We start from the raw sequence: 15540 nt of genomic DNA, 5'->3' as shown, positions 1-15540 counted from the left end.
AAGTAGAAATTATAGAGTTGTTTCAGTCAAAACAGAAAACAAAGCAAGACTACATGTATACACTGGAGAGATTCAATCAAATCATGTTTTAAAGTCACTTGAAAGAAGTAATTCTCCGCATGGGTAAGCCACCTGCTTGATAGGCAGGTTCATTTGTTTTATTTTGCTTTTGATGTTTGGGGACTTAATTTTTTAAACTTAATTTTGTATAACTACATACAAAACATTTGTGTAGTTCTAAAGGAAAATCTATAACACGGTGTATTCAGAGAACTCAGACTTTCCATCCCCGTCTCATCCACTCTTCTACCTTATTTATCCTTTACCTTATGAGTAACCATTTACTTTCTTTAATGGTTTATTCTTTCAGTTTTAATATTTTATGTATAATTTTAAGCAATTTTATTTTTAAAATTTGAGCAAATAAGGCATCCTACCTCATCCCCATCCTTTTTTAGTTAAGCAGTAGCATGCTGTGCTTTGCTACTTTGCTTTTTAAATTTTACTTTATATAATACTAGAGATCCCTCCCTAGCATTATATATAGAGATCCCTCATTCCTTTTTGTAGCATAGTATGGAGATTGTTTTAGAGGACAGCATTATGGAGGTGGCAGCTGGAGCTAAGAGAGTAGATGAGACCAATGCCTAGGTCTAACAGAAAGCTAAGAATCAAAACAGAGTGGTGGTGAGATCCAGCGGAGCGTTCAGAGAGGTAAGAGGATCTGGAGGTGTCAAGGAATCCAAATGATTTACAGGAAGTAGGAGCAGCATTAAATGATGTTAGAAAAGTTGAAGATAATAAGAGCTCAGAAAAGGTAGGTTTGGGTTTATGGAAATGTCGTCCAAGTATTTGGAATTTGATTAATGTAAACCACTGACTGAGGGAAATTTTTTTCCCCCAAGTACAAATGATATCGTAGGACTGCTTGTATGTATATTGTTTAACTTTAATATCCGTTCTCAGAGAACACTATCTACACAGTTACACAAGCACTTCTTCCCATTTTATATCCAGTATATTCTCCATACCAGTCGATTTTACTTCCTAAATCTTCCCCATTTATCTGCACTCCCACCCACTCTCACCTAAACCACTGAAAAAGCCGCCTACTTGTCTCTGTGCAGAAACACGTGCCCCCTTTTGAATCTGTTCTCCACATTTCAGTGACCGTGATTTTAAAAATGCAAATATGGTCATGTCATTTATTTACTTAAAAGCTTTTAGGAGACTTCTTTAGACAGATCAAATTGTCACGTGATCCTACTAGATCTGGTTCCTGTCTGCCTTGCCATCAGCTTCCCTCGCCAGTCTTCCCCTTGATCTCTCCACTTCAGTTGTCCTGGCTTTCTGTCACTTCTTGGAACTTGCCATGCTCTCCTTGCTGGCTTTTGTGCATGCTGTTCTCTCTGTCTGAAAGGCTTTTTTCATCAGTAATTGATGACTCAGCTTTCGTATCTTAGTGCTAATATGATTTCCTTAGAGAAAGCCTTGCCTAGGTAATCTCTTCCTCTCACTTTTCCTGACCTCACTAAAATGAGATCAGTTTCCCCTATCATATGTTCTTAACAGCAACTTATACTTTAACTTTATGGCACATCTCAGTTTGTAGTTTTCTGTTAGTGTGATTATTCCAATAACGTTTGCCTCACATTTAATCTTATAACTATTCAGTAAAATTCGTGTTGTTACCTTTATGCATTCTGAGTAACCTGCCCAAGGCTACGCAGCTAGTAAGTGGAGGAAGTGGGATTTGAACCCATATTCTATCTATGAGACTAGCTATCACAAGAGCAAAGATCATGTTTGCTTTTCCGATTGTTGTATCCTCAACACTTAACATAATGCCTGAAATATTTGCTTTGTTGAACTAAGGCCAGTGTCCTTATTTTCCATTTCATGTGTTTCTGATTTAAACATAGTGTCAGTTTTAATTTATGAGCACTGTTAAGGTAACTGATGGAGTCAGTACGGCTGGCGTATCATTTTCGTACTACTAGTGGTATGACCATCTTTTAGTTTTTTCAAAAATTGATGTGACATGTTTCTTTTAGGTGTGTACAAGCTGTGAGGATAATGCTGAAGCTAATGGGTTTTGTGTAGAGTGTGTTGAATGGCTCTGCAAGACATGCATCAGAGCTCATCAAAGGGTGAAGTTCACAAAAGACCACACTGTGAGACAGAAAGAAGAAGTATCTCCAGGTAATGGATTAGTTCTTCTAGTCTTTTTCTTCCCTCTATCCTTCCACCATCTTTTCTTCCTTTCTACATAGACATGTTTTAATACACTTGTAAGCATTAAATATTCTCTTGATTTTTAAAGTCAAGGTGGTCTATATTGTGTCGAAATTTGAAAACATATTCATATTGGCAAGAATGAATAGCTATCAAGCCTTTTTGCCTCATAGTCATACTCCCAACCCCCTTTTCCTATAAATGCCTTAATTTGGTGCGAATGTACAGCACATGAAAAAATACTTGCTTTTTAAACTTATTATCTTAGAAAGGTACAATTCAGTGGTGTCGATTCAACTTTATGGCTCATCAATATATTTTTGTGTAAAAATTATCTTGCTTTTTATTCATTGAGTCAACTAGTATTTGTATACCTATTCTATATTCCAGGAACTTTGCTAGGTACTAGAGATGAAAAGGTAAGTAGGACAGAGACTTTGTACCCTTAGGAGTTATTAGTATCATGAAGACTGTAAACAAATTAGCAAATATATTTTGGCCTCATAAATTCTATGGGAGCACATGATTTGGGATTTAGGTTGGAGGCCAAATCTGGGACTTCAAGGATAAATAGTTCATTCCATGAAGGAGAAGGGCAGGGAAACCTGAAGCACATGCACACATTTCCAGATGGAGAAAGTCGAGTGCAGCTGGAGAGTAAGATTCAAAAGGAATAGTAGTCAGAAATGAGGCTAGGGGTCTGGAGACAAATGAAAGCGGGGAGTATAATTTCTGTGGATGCTGATGGAAAGACACAAGAGAAGAAAGGCCAGGTGTAGATTCAGGTAAATTTAATAGATTAGTGCTATCAAGATTTCTTTTCTTTGAGATCAGTCATCTATTGAAAGAGAGAGCAGGAAATAATAAAAGGTAAGGAATGTGGAGGATATTTGAAATAACTCCAGTTGAAAGAAAACTCCAGCTTTAGGAACAGAACGGTTGCTAGGTAACATAAAGGTCACATTTGATGTGTAGGCCTTAAAACATCCTCTGTCAGACCTTAGCAGTCTGGGTATGGATATAGAGAAGAATTGAACTTATCTAGAGTTGGGGTTTAGCTGGACATGTGTCCCAAAATTTCAACAGGGCAAGAGATGCAGGTAATGTCATGCGTCAAAATGAAGGATTTGGGGATTTTAACTGTATAAAGTTGATAGTGTCAGTTGATAGGGTGAAAGAAATGGTTGAGAATTAGAGATACTGATGAAGAACAGTGAGAGTGGTTAAGTAAGGATTGGAAGGTTAGAAAGTAGAAGTTATTAGAGTGAGATGTTTGAATTAATGATTATAGAAGTGGAATAATTATCAAAAATCTAGGGTGAGACCACGATGTATATTATATGGAATAAGCAGCTACAATGAAGAACAGGCCTCTAAAGATAAGCAGGTTTGAGAGGCTTGTCTTTATGTAGTAATCTCCGTGGACTTCTAAATCATTCAGGATGATGATGAGACTTAGTACTGGGAGAATGACTGAGAGTCAGGATCTAAATTCTTCAATAAATAAAGTCTATAAATGAGTGATATAATATCCTAATTATCTAAATCAAAAGCTTTATGAATAGTTATGCCTGTATAGCAGGAACAAACCAGGATGTCCCAAGCCAACTAATGGTCGCCCTATCAACTATGATGCCCAGAAGACATGAATTGAACATCGGGGAGAAGGGCACAAGAAGCTTTGAGGATGTTCATATTACTAACATTGAACCATCTTTGCATTGCTGGAGTCCTTGCAGGACTTTTGGTCCTATCCACAACATTCACTGGGACATTTGATCCATACCGAAAGATCCTTGAAATTTGGTCCTATCTAAAATGTCCCGGAGCATGTTTGGTTCATGCTAAATGACATTTGGTCTTGTCAGAAACATCCATGCTTAGGAAATGATCCTGTCTTCAAATAACCCATAACATTTATTTATACTTTTGGTTTACAGGATTAATACATAAAAACATCATGTTTTACTGGTCCAGTAGTTCTTTTGTGGTGTATTGCCAGTAATAACACTTCTTGCCTCAGCCTGACTCATAATGGCACATGTTAAGGACCAAATATCATGGACCTTATGGCATTGACCAGATGTCTCCATGGATGTTTCATTAATTGCTGGAATTAATTCCATTTGGTTTTAATGTGTTGTGCTTTTAATTTTCTTTTAACGTATTGCTAATTTGCTCTATCTGGTTATTTCATTTTTTTCTTTCTCAATTTTATGTATTTTTACCTTTTGAATCTAAGTAATAGGTTATCTCTTTGTTTTTATCCACAGAAATAGCTTTTAAATTTGTTTAATTATGTTATATATATATATTTTAGTTCACTAATTTATCTTTAATCCCTGTCAGTTTACCTTGGTTTTAAATTTCTATTACTAACGTCTTTGAGATAAGCACATGATATTTATTTCCACTTTTCTTAAAATTACAAGTGTTTAAAGCTTGAGTTATGATTTGCTACTTTGATTTCTGCTGGTTTTTTTTAGATACTCTGCATTTATGGTTGCCAAGTTGTTGGGGATTTATGAATTTTGTATCTGTTATTTCTACTTTGGGATATAAGTAATGCTATGAAATGAGGGTCATGATGTATATTAAATGTAAAAAAGGAGGTCGCTAAACAGTGTGATTATTATGAACCCACGAATTCATTAAAAGAAAAAGGAAAATTTTCCCAGGCATGGGTTTTGTTTCTGGTTTCAACTTTTACAGTTTTATTATAGTATGGTCAGCAAATGTCAGTCTATTAACTCATTCTACTTGCTGGCACACATTTAAATACTTTGTAAATATGGGTAATATATAAAATTTCAATAAGTACATTTATATAAAAACCATAAAAGATTACTATATGAGCGAAAGTAAACATTTTTATAATTAAAGGAAAGCCCTTTTAGAAACAATTTTCCCAAAAACTAAAGTCATAAGAACAGATAAATTTTTCCATTAAAAATTCTAATGATGTGCTTGGAAAAATACCAAAAAATCAGAGCTTTGGCAGGCAATTCATTAAATATGTTTGCAAGCTGATAAGAAGGACAGTTGGACAGAAAAATGTTATAAGTAGACAATTCTTAAAAGAAATGTAAATGGTTGATAAAAGTGTAAAATTGTTCAACCTCAATTATTAAAGAAATACATTCAAAAATTGTGAAATCACTCCCCCCCCCTTTATCAAATTGGCAAAGATTAAAAATATTGAGAATACCCCATTAGTGAGGTGATAGCCACTCTACACTGGTAGGAATACAAATTGGTACAATTCTTTGGAGACCATTTATTGACCCAAGAATTCTACTAGGTATTTGTCTTATGGAAACGTCCAATGACTTATACATTTCATGTTTATTTCAGCATTACCATACAATTTTGAAAAATGAGAAACATTCAAACATCACTGGCAGGTGGTAATATTTATTTGATTAGATACCATATGGTGAATAAATGAGTAGATATAGCTGTATTTACTAACACAGAAAGATATCTAAGATAAAGTGAATAAAAACACTTTTACAAGGAAGTATGTGTAGTGCTATTCTTTAAAACAGTATACATACTTACATACATAGAAAAACAACCAGAGGAACGTATACCAGGTTTTAATAGTGATTATCTCGGAGGTAGGATTAATTTTGAAATGTTTCAATATTACCTTTAATTATCAGTGAGATAACTAGTGTTTACTGTTTAACCAATCATTGTGTTTATTCGTATTCTGATTCTTCTATTTAACATAAGCATCACCCAGTTTTATCCTTATTTGGGATATTCAATCCCCATTGAAAAGATAAATGGATAACCACAATATGATAGTGAAAACCTAATGATTATTTCTGTGTTAATGAGTATCTTCTGTTAGGATTTTTGCAAAAATGGGGAAATAATTTTTTACTGGACCTTTTATACATTTTTGTTAGTTTTTCTGAATTGCATTTTTAAAAATTCATCCCATATTTGGAATGGAAAACATCTAATTGGTTCACACTCACTTACCTGGGCTCTTAAGATTTTTTAATTTCATAAACCATCTTTATAACTACACATTTTCTTTTTCCCCTAAATAAATTTGAATTTATACATTGGAAAGTGAAAAAGCTCATTTATATTTTCAGTCTGAAATGCTGAAAATATTTAATATCTGTAAAACCTGGTGATAGTGATGTTGATGAAAGTGTATTTTCCTGGATTTGAGTTCGAATAGACAATCTAATATTTACTATTCAATTATGTTAATTTTTTTGTCTCCCATTGTTTCTACAGAGGCAGTTGGTGTGACCAGTCAGCGACCTGTATTTTGTCCTTTTCATAAGAAGGAGCAGCTAAAGCTTTACTGTGAAACATGTGACAAACTGACTTGCCGGGACTGCCAGTTATTAGAACATAAAGAGCACAGGTACCAACATCTTTCATTATATACATAGATTTATATTACAGCTTTATGAAGACGTAGAGGACTGCTGGCACCTAGCCAAATGGCAGTCTGCAGATAATGTTTTGTTTGCCAGCACCATGTTAGCTTATTCAAGAACTTTTCAACTTTGGCACTATTGACATTTTGGGCCAGATAATTCTTTGTTATGGGGGGCTGCCCAGTGCATTTGTATGGTGTTTAGCTGCATCTTTGACCTCTGTTCACTAGATTCCAGTAGCATCCTCCCAGTTGTCAAAACCAAAAATGTCCCTAGACATGACCAAATGCCTTAAGAAGCAAAATTACCCCGAGTTAAGAACCATTGGCCTATTCATTATTTTAAAATATATGGAATTAGTTACCAGTGTTGTAAAATAAGATTTTATGTTAAAACAAACAACAACAACAACAACAAAAAACACCACATCTTTGGTATTTTGAGAAAATGGAAGCTCTTGGAGCCCTTGGCCTCATATCAGCATTTGGCTGGAATTGACTTTAGTGCTCTTTAGAATGAAGCATGCTTTTTCCAATTCATCATAGTTCCTACCTAAAGCTTGCTTTTAACTCTGATCTTCATAGGCATTCGAGTTCGCAACCACTGATTTAAACAGTAAGATTCTGATTAATTGATATATGTATTTGTTAAATTGGTCTGAGCTCCTTTTAATGACAGACTAGGTAATTTGGACCAACCATACCAGTGAGGATAACTAGAAAGCCTAGACAAAATACACAAGTTGTCAATAAGACAGTTTAGAGCTTAGTAGTAAAGAATTATTAGACTAGGATTGGGTTAGAGTAGGTACAGAGAATGGTAAAGGCTTTTTTTTTTTTTTCTTTTGAGGCATTTATTTGCCTAGAGATTGAGGAGTAACTTTAATAGGCTCACAGGGCTGGGAATACAGGTACTCAAGTTCACGGTCACAGGGATTGGAGACTTCTCTAGGCCTTGAGGTGGGACGCTTAAAGGCTACACTATTATAGTACAGATGAACTAGCAAGATGAATAATTCCTCACGAGAACTAAAGCTCAACATCAAATCTTCTCAGTACCCAAATTTGATTTAAATTGAAATCATATTGCTGGTGCCCCAAGGTTGTGGTAGAATCAAGTGTAAATCCTCCCTGGAGAAAGAAGACATCATTCGAGTCCTCAAATTTATTCAATAATGAATGTTGCAAAATGGTCAATCACACAAAAATAACCAAATATGCTATGAGATAATGCAGTGTGAACAAAACCTAGCTGATATAACAATATAAAAAGACCCTCAGGGAAGCATCTTATATTGAAGATAGACAAAAATGGAAAATTTGGTGGAGAACTGAAAACTATAAAAAAAAATGAAATGGAAAGTCTAGAAGTGAAAAATTACCGTAACCAAAATGAACTTCAATAGAGTGTTTAACTGCAGTTTGACATAGCAGGAAATGAGAATTAATGAACAAGAAGAAAATTCAATTTCCAGAATGAAGCAAGATAAGCAGGAGGGAAAGTAGAAGCTGGGTAGAGAACATATAACACAGGAGTAATTGGGGTCCAAGTAGAGATGAAAGAATGGGAAGGAAGCAACATTTGAGGACAGACTATAATTGCTTAGAATTTCATAATACTGAAGAAAGACATCTAGTGCATATTTAAAAAACCCTGTAAATCTGCAGAGAGATAATTAATAATATTTTTAAGTGCAAAAAGAATATTACTGCAAAATTAAAATGCTACACCCAATGGAAATATTCTTCGAATGTGAAGGTTAAGGAAAGGCATTTTCAAACGAACTGGGAGAATTTATCACACTTTAGTCAGAAGAAAAATGGTAGATGATGCACCATGGAGTAAGCAGTTAAAGTATGAGAAAATCTAAATGTTGACTTACAAAGCAACAAAGATGTCAGTCTTTGTTGTGTGTGTTGTGTATCACACAGCAGATATGTTAGGATATGGAGTTCATGGTCTAAGGCTTATGCATAGTTTAGGAAAAAGGTAAAAAGTACAAAATATTAGAGGTTAAGTCAAGATCTGCATTTTATAACATTGCTACATATAATAGTAACTAAAAGAATAGTGAAAGTGTATATGAATATCAAGATGGTGAGGGGATATAGAATAATCAGTCTAAACACAGGCCAATAAAAGAAAAAAAGAAACATTTAAAAAAAATTTTTTTCTTACTCTTAAAAATTTTATTTTTCAATTATTGGATGACATTCAATATTTTATATTGATTTCAGGTATACAGCATACTAGTTAGACACATATAATTTATGAAGTGATTCCTCCAATAAGTCTAGTACCCACCTGGCACTATACATAGTTAATACAATATTATTGACCATAGTCCCTATGCTGTGCTTTAATGACTATTTTGTAACTGCCAACGTGGACTTCTTAAATCCTTACCCATTTTCACCCAGTTCCCCAATCCTACCTCCCATCTTGGAATCACCAGTTTGTTCTCTGTGTCTATGAGTCTATTTTCGTTTTATTTGTTCATTTATTTTGTTCCTTGGATTTCACATATAAGTGAAATCGTATGGTATTTGTCTTTCTCTGTCGGACTTATTTCACTTAGCATAAGACTGTCTAGGTCCATCTATGTTGTTGCAAATGTTAAAATTTCATTTTTAATTGCTGAGTAACATTCCATTGTATGTATGTCCCATAACTTCGTTATCCAGTTGTCTGTTGATGGGCACTTAGGTTGCTTCCGTATCTCTGCTATTGTAAATAGCGCTGCGGTGAACATAGGGGTGCATATATCTTTTTGAATTAGGGTTTTAGATTTCTTCAGATAAATACCCAGAAGTAGAATTGCTAGGTCATAAGGTAGTTCTGTTTTTAATTTTTAAAGGAACTTTCAAACTTTTCCATAGTGGCTGTCCCAGTTTGTGATCTCATCAACAGCACACAAAGGTTCCCTTTTCTCCACATCTTCGCCAGCTCTTGAGGGTTTTTGAATTATTGATGACAGCTGTTCTGACAGGTGCGAGGTGATTTCTCATTGTAGTTTTAATATGCATTTCTCTGGTGATGAGAGAACTTGAGCATCTCTTCATATGTCTTTTGGCCATTGGTATATCCTCTGTGGAGAAATGTCTATTCAGGTCCTCTGCCCATTTTTTTATTTGGATTGTTTGTTTTGTTTTATGAGTTCCTTACATATTTTGGATAGTAATCTCTTATCAGATGTATCACTGGCAATATCTTGTCTTTTTGTTTTGTTGGTTTTCTTTGCTATGTAAAAACTTTCCAGTTTGATGTAGTCCCATTTGTTTATTTTTTCTTCTGTTTCCCTTGCCCAAGGAGATATATCCAAAGAAATATTACCAAGAGCAATGTTAAATGTTTGCTTCCTATGTTTTCTTCTAGAAGTTTTATGGTTTTTACATTTAAGTCTTTAATCCAATTTGAATTTATTCTTGAATATGGGTAAAAAACAAAAGTGGTCCAGTTTCTTTTCTTTTTTTTTTTTTTTGCATGTATCTGTCCAGTTTTCCCAATACCATTTGTTGAATAGACGGTCTTTACCCCATTGTATATTCTTGCCTCCTTTGTCATAAATTAAATGACCACATAGCCATGGGTTTATTTCTGGGTGCTCTATTCTGTTGCATTGAACCGAGTGTCTGTTTTATTGCCAGTACCATGCTGCTTTCAGTACTATAGCCTTGTAGTATAGTTTGATATCAGGTAGCCTGTTACTTCCAACTTTGTTCTTCTTTCTCAAGACTGCCGTGTATATTTGGGGTCTTTTATGATTCCATGTAAACTTTAGAATTATTTGTTCTGGTTCTGTGAATAATGCCATTGGTATTTTCATAGGGATTACACTGAATTTATAGATTGCTTTGAGTAGTATGGACATTTTAACTGTTAATTCTTCCTATATGTTTCCATTTATTTGTATATCCTTCATTTTCTTTCTTCAATGACTTATAATTATCTGAGTAGAGGTCTTTTACCTCCTTGGTTAAATTTATTCCTAGATTTTTTTTTTTTATGTAACTAAATAGGATTGTTTTCTTAATTTCTCTTTCTGATAGTTCATAATTGGTGTATAGAAATGCAACTGATTTCAGAATATTAATTTTGTATCCTGCTACTTTACTAAATTCATTGATCAGTGCTAACAGTTTTTTTGTGGAATCTTTAGAGTTCTCTATATAGTGTCATGTCATCTGCACATAATGAGTTTTCCTTCTTTCTAATTTGGGTGCCTTTTATTTCTTTTTAAATCTGATTGCTATGGCTAGGACTTCCAATACTGTATTGAATAAAAGTGGTGAAAGCGGGCATCCGTGTCTTGTTCCCGATCTTAAGGAAGTGCTTTTAGCTTTTTCCGTTGAGTATGATGTTAGCTGTAGGTTTGTCATATATGACCTTTATTACGGTGAGAGAAGTTCCACCTATTCCCACTTTGCTGAGAGTTTTTATCATAAATGGATGCTGGATTTTGTGAAACACCTTTTCTGCATCTATTGATATGGTTATATGATTTTTACCTTTTAGTTTGTTAATGTGGTATATCACATTGATTTGTGGAGATTGAGCCATCCTTGTACTGAGAATAAATCCAACTTGATCATGGTGTATGATATTTTTAATGTATTGCCGAGTTTGGCTTGCTAATATTTTTTTGAGGATTTTTGCATCTCTGTTCATCAGGGATATTTGCCTATAATTTTCTTTTTTGGTAATGTCTTTGGTAGCCTTGTAGAATGAGCTTGGGAGCCTTCATTTCACTCCTCTTGAATTTTTTGAAATAGTTTGAGAAGAATAGGTATTAATTTAATTTTTCTTTGACTAGTAAAGTTCACCTGTGAAGCTGTCTGGTCCAGGATGATTTTTGTTTGTTGGGAATTTTTTGACTACTGATTTGATTTCATTAGTAGTAATCAATCAGTTCAGGTTTTGTTTCTTTACTCAGCCTTGGAAGATTATATGTTTCTTGGAATGTTTCTCTTTCTTTCATATTGTCCAATTTGTTGACATCTAGTTGCTCATAGTATCAAAGAACAAATTTTAATAAGGACTCAATAAATTAAGAGAGCTATAAATACTTGGTAATTATAATAAATCTAAGTGAATAAAATGTTCTAAATTTAAAATTTTCAGGCTGGTTAAGAAAGAAAATAGAAAGTCTGTTTGCTTTTTAAAAGAGATATATTAAAAATCTATGTATATAAAAATAATGACAGGAAAAGACATGTCATACAAACACTAACCAAAGGCAGGCTGGCATACTACAGTACATTATTTGAGATGAAGGAAACTTTATAACAATAATTTATTTATCTAGAAGTTGTAACAGTTGCAAATACACGCCGGATGGCCTTGAAATATATAAAGAAATATGACAGCTTGAAACTGAGTGGGAAATTTTTAACATACTTCTCAATAATTGACAGAATAAGCACATTAAAAATCAGTAAGATTAAAATAATACAATTAGCAAATGACCTCATAGATATTAAGAAACACTATGCCCAAAAATAGACATTCCTTTCAAACATAAAAATAAAAAAAATTAAATATATGCCAGAGCAGTCTTCAATTTCAAAGGATTAAATTGCATAAAGTTTTATGTAAACTTGATGCAGTTAATCTGGAAAACAATAATAGATGATAACACTCTCCATATATTTAAAAATGACTTGCAATTCATAAGAAAACTAATGTAGCACATGATCCTCTGGTATCCTGGATGAGAGGGAGAAAAAATGATATAGAGGACATTATTGAGGCAAATAACAATTGGAATGTGGTCTGTAGATCAGATGAAAGTATTATCTCAGTATAAATTTTCCTGTATTTAATAATTATACTGTGATTAAATAGAATATCCTTGTAAGGAAATGCATACTAATTATTATTAAGGACTACAAGGAGGCAATATTTGAAAAACTAAGCTGTGTAAAGGTATATATGAGATCTCTACTATTGCAAATTTAACTTTGAATTTATCTTAAAATAAGCAGTTAAAAATAAAGCGTTAAAGGAGAAATCTCAATAGCTTTTATAAAATTTTTTATTTGATAGTGAAAATAACTATCCTTGAAATAAATTCTAAAACCATGATTAGATGGAAATATATATCATTAAATGCATGTACTAGATAGTAAGGATAAGAAGTAAATATGCTAAACATTTATTTCAAATTGGAATGAACAAATTAAACCCAAAGTAAGTGGAGGGAAAGATAACATAAAGACAAGTGCAGAAATTGATGAAATAGTCAAAGCCAAAACTTAGGTTTTTCAAAAGCCTGGTAAAACTAACAAATCTTTTTGTGAGTGATTTAGAAGAGAGCAGTTCCAAATAATGCCAGGAGTAAGAAAGGCACATCACCACATTTTCTAAAGGTATTTAAAAATATAACAAGGATATTTCTCAATAGATTTGAAAATCTTAACATGAAATGGGTTAATTCTTAGAAAATACAACTTAACTGGTCCAAGATAAAATAGAAAATCAAAGTAGCCCTTAATTTCATGTAAATTCATAATTTGTATTATTCCCACAAAGAAAATGACAAACCCAGATGACTTCACTGATTAATCTATGAAATAGATACGGTAAAAATAACCCTTTTAATATAGCCTTGTCCAGAGAATGGCAAAAGAATAAACTCTCTCCAACTTATTTTATGAGGAATAAAAATAAAATTAAAATCTCATCCATAAAATGAACCTAAAAGTACTAAAAATAACTTAGGAAAAGAAATCTAGCAGTATTGTGGTTTTTGGACAATATAATTACAACCAAGTTGACCTTATATTAGGAATACAAAGTTCATTTAACATCTGAATATCATTTGTGTAATTCATCATATTTAAAGAATAAAAGGGATAATTATATGATCATTTCCGTAGTGGTGGAAGAAACATTAAAAATATGCACCTATGATGTAAAATCTTAGCAGCAAACTAGGAACAAAAGGAAATTTTCTAAACCTAATAAAGGTTATCTGTGAGAAGTACTAGAAAACATCATAATGGAGTATTGAAAGTTTTTACATTGAGTTTAGGAACAAGATAAAGATAACCATTTTGACCATTTCATTTACTATTATACCAGGATCCCAAACAGTGTAATAATGACAAAAGTTTGGGATATAAAACTTGAGTTACCTAAGGAGGAATTTAAAATGCCATTATTTACAAATATGATTCTGTGTGAAGGGAATCCAATAGAATTATCTGTGTGCTTTCCCCTCCCCACTTTTTTCTAACTCTGGCAAACCTGTTTATAATACTTATTTAATTACTTTTAAGTTATATTATGTCAAACATTATACTTTGTGTTTTATGAAAAACAATGAAACTTCATAATTTATCTTCTGCACCATCGTCTATTTCTCTAGAGCTACTCCTGAGTCATCTTACATAGTTCGTTATGGGTTACCTTCACTTCCAAGTTAAATATTTTAAAGTGCTGTATTTTATTGTTGCCTAAAGCTTTATATCATGCAAGGATAACATCAGGAGTTTTGCTTCCCCCATCCCACACTCCTCAGTCCCCATTTATCCTGAAAGCAAATATTTGTGATTCCTACAGCACAACTATCTACTGTTTAAAATAAATCTTCAAAATGTTTATGATGTCAAACTTTCATAATTATAAAATTGTAAAATAATAAATCTACTTAAATATCTGTAATTACTTTTTGACAGGTCCTCCAAGTGAGCTCTGTAAGCCTCTAAAACTGTGATGATGGATGTGTATCTTTCCCCAATTTTCAAAATAATTTAAAATGTGTCCATGAGTAATATCTGCAAAGATTCCCTCTTTTTCTTTTTGTTGTGTAGGACTCCCTCTTTCTTAAGGGATAATTTTGAGAGGAGGGGAAAACAACCTGTCTTCTAGGGATATATTTGGTATTTTTAACTGATTATTTTTTGTATTCTTTATACTTTCTTAGTTTTCTTTTATTTCTTTGCATTGGGCTTTTCCTCATTTTAGACAGATAATTGACTATTTACTTATTTTTTTCAGATATCAGTTTATAGAAGAAGCTTTTCAGAATCAGAAAGTGATCATAGATACACTAATCACCAAACTGATGGAAAAAACAAAATACATAAAATTCACAGGAAATCAGATCCAAAACAGGTAAATTTACATTTATGGTATTACAGTAAATCATCTATAATATAATGTGTTAAGTATATTCAGAACATTTTACTTAACTCATGGTGAAGCAGATCTGAGTAAGCTGTCAGATGGCTCTAGTAACACGTACTTGATACTTTTCCAGAAACTTTGGGTTGGAAAGCATCTTTTCAATTATGAAATTTCAAAACTATTGTCATGGTAATCTACATTTAGCAGCAGCTCATTTATCTGGAAGATATTGATAATTTATAACATCTAGTGGCAAATGGTAGCACTTGTAAAATTACCAATTATATGTGAAAGAGCCACCATTGATGAAACTTACCCTTTTGACTTTTTTCTTACTTTTTCACTATGTAGATAGTATGAGCTATGGGCCAACGTTCACTTTTTTTTTAAAAAATATTGGTGTCCGTTTGTTCCAGCACCATTTGTTGAAAAGACTAGTTAGCCCGTTGCTGTCGAATTGCCTTGGCACCTGTGTAGAAAATCCTTTGACCATATATGTGTGAGGTTATTTCTGCTCTCTGTTTTGTTCCATTGTGTTTCTTTTTTGCCAATACCCTACTTCGTGACTGTAGCTTTATGTAATGAGTCTTAAAATTAGATAGTGTGAATTCTCCAAATGTGTGGGTTTTTTTTTTTTTTCCACCTTTTTGTTAGTGGTTTATGCTGTTTTTACAACGTCATACATTATTGTATGAAAAGCTTTTGGGTTTTGAATTGTGGTAAAAATTAAAGAATCTTCGGAATTGGTGTTAATTTCTCCTATCTT

The 15540-nt window shown here is 33.1% G+C and overlaps 1 protein-coding gene across 2 annotated transcripts in view; it reads left to right on the top strand.

The window, feature by feature from the left end:
- TRIM24 (tripartite motif containing 24) overlaps window positions 1–15540 on the top strand; it is a 95195-nt gene that overhangs the window by 42978 nt on the left and 36677 nt on the right. For both annotated transcript variants that reach the window (XM_016161872.2, XM_016161871.2), the window contains exons 3-5: window positions 2055–2202; window positions 6496–6628; window positions 14646–14762. In XM_016161872.2, coding sequence (XP_016017358.2) covers window positions 2055–2202; window positions 6496–6628; window positions 14646–14762 — 398 coding nt within the window. The remainder of the gene's footprint in view (window positions 1–2054; window positions 2203–6495; window positions 6629–14645; window positions 14763–15540) is intronic.

The sequence above is a fragment of the Rousettus aegyptiacus genome, unplaced genomic scaffold (assembly GCF_014176215.1).
Source record: "Rousettus aegyptiacus isolate mRouAeg1 unplaced genomic scaffold, mRouAeg1.p scaffold_m13_p_13, whole genome shotgun sequence".
NCBI lineage: Eukaryota > Metazoa > Chordata > Mammalia > Chiroptera > Pteropodidae > Rousettus > Rousettus aegyptiacus.
The sequence above is the reverse complement of the archived record's forward strand: the minus strand, read 5'-3'. Positions and strand labels throughout refer to the sequence as shown.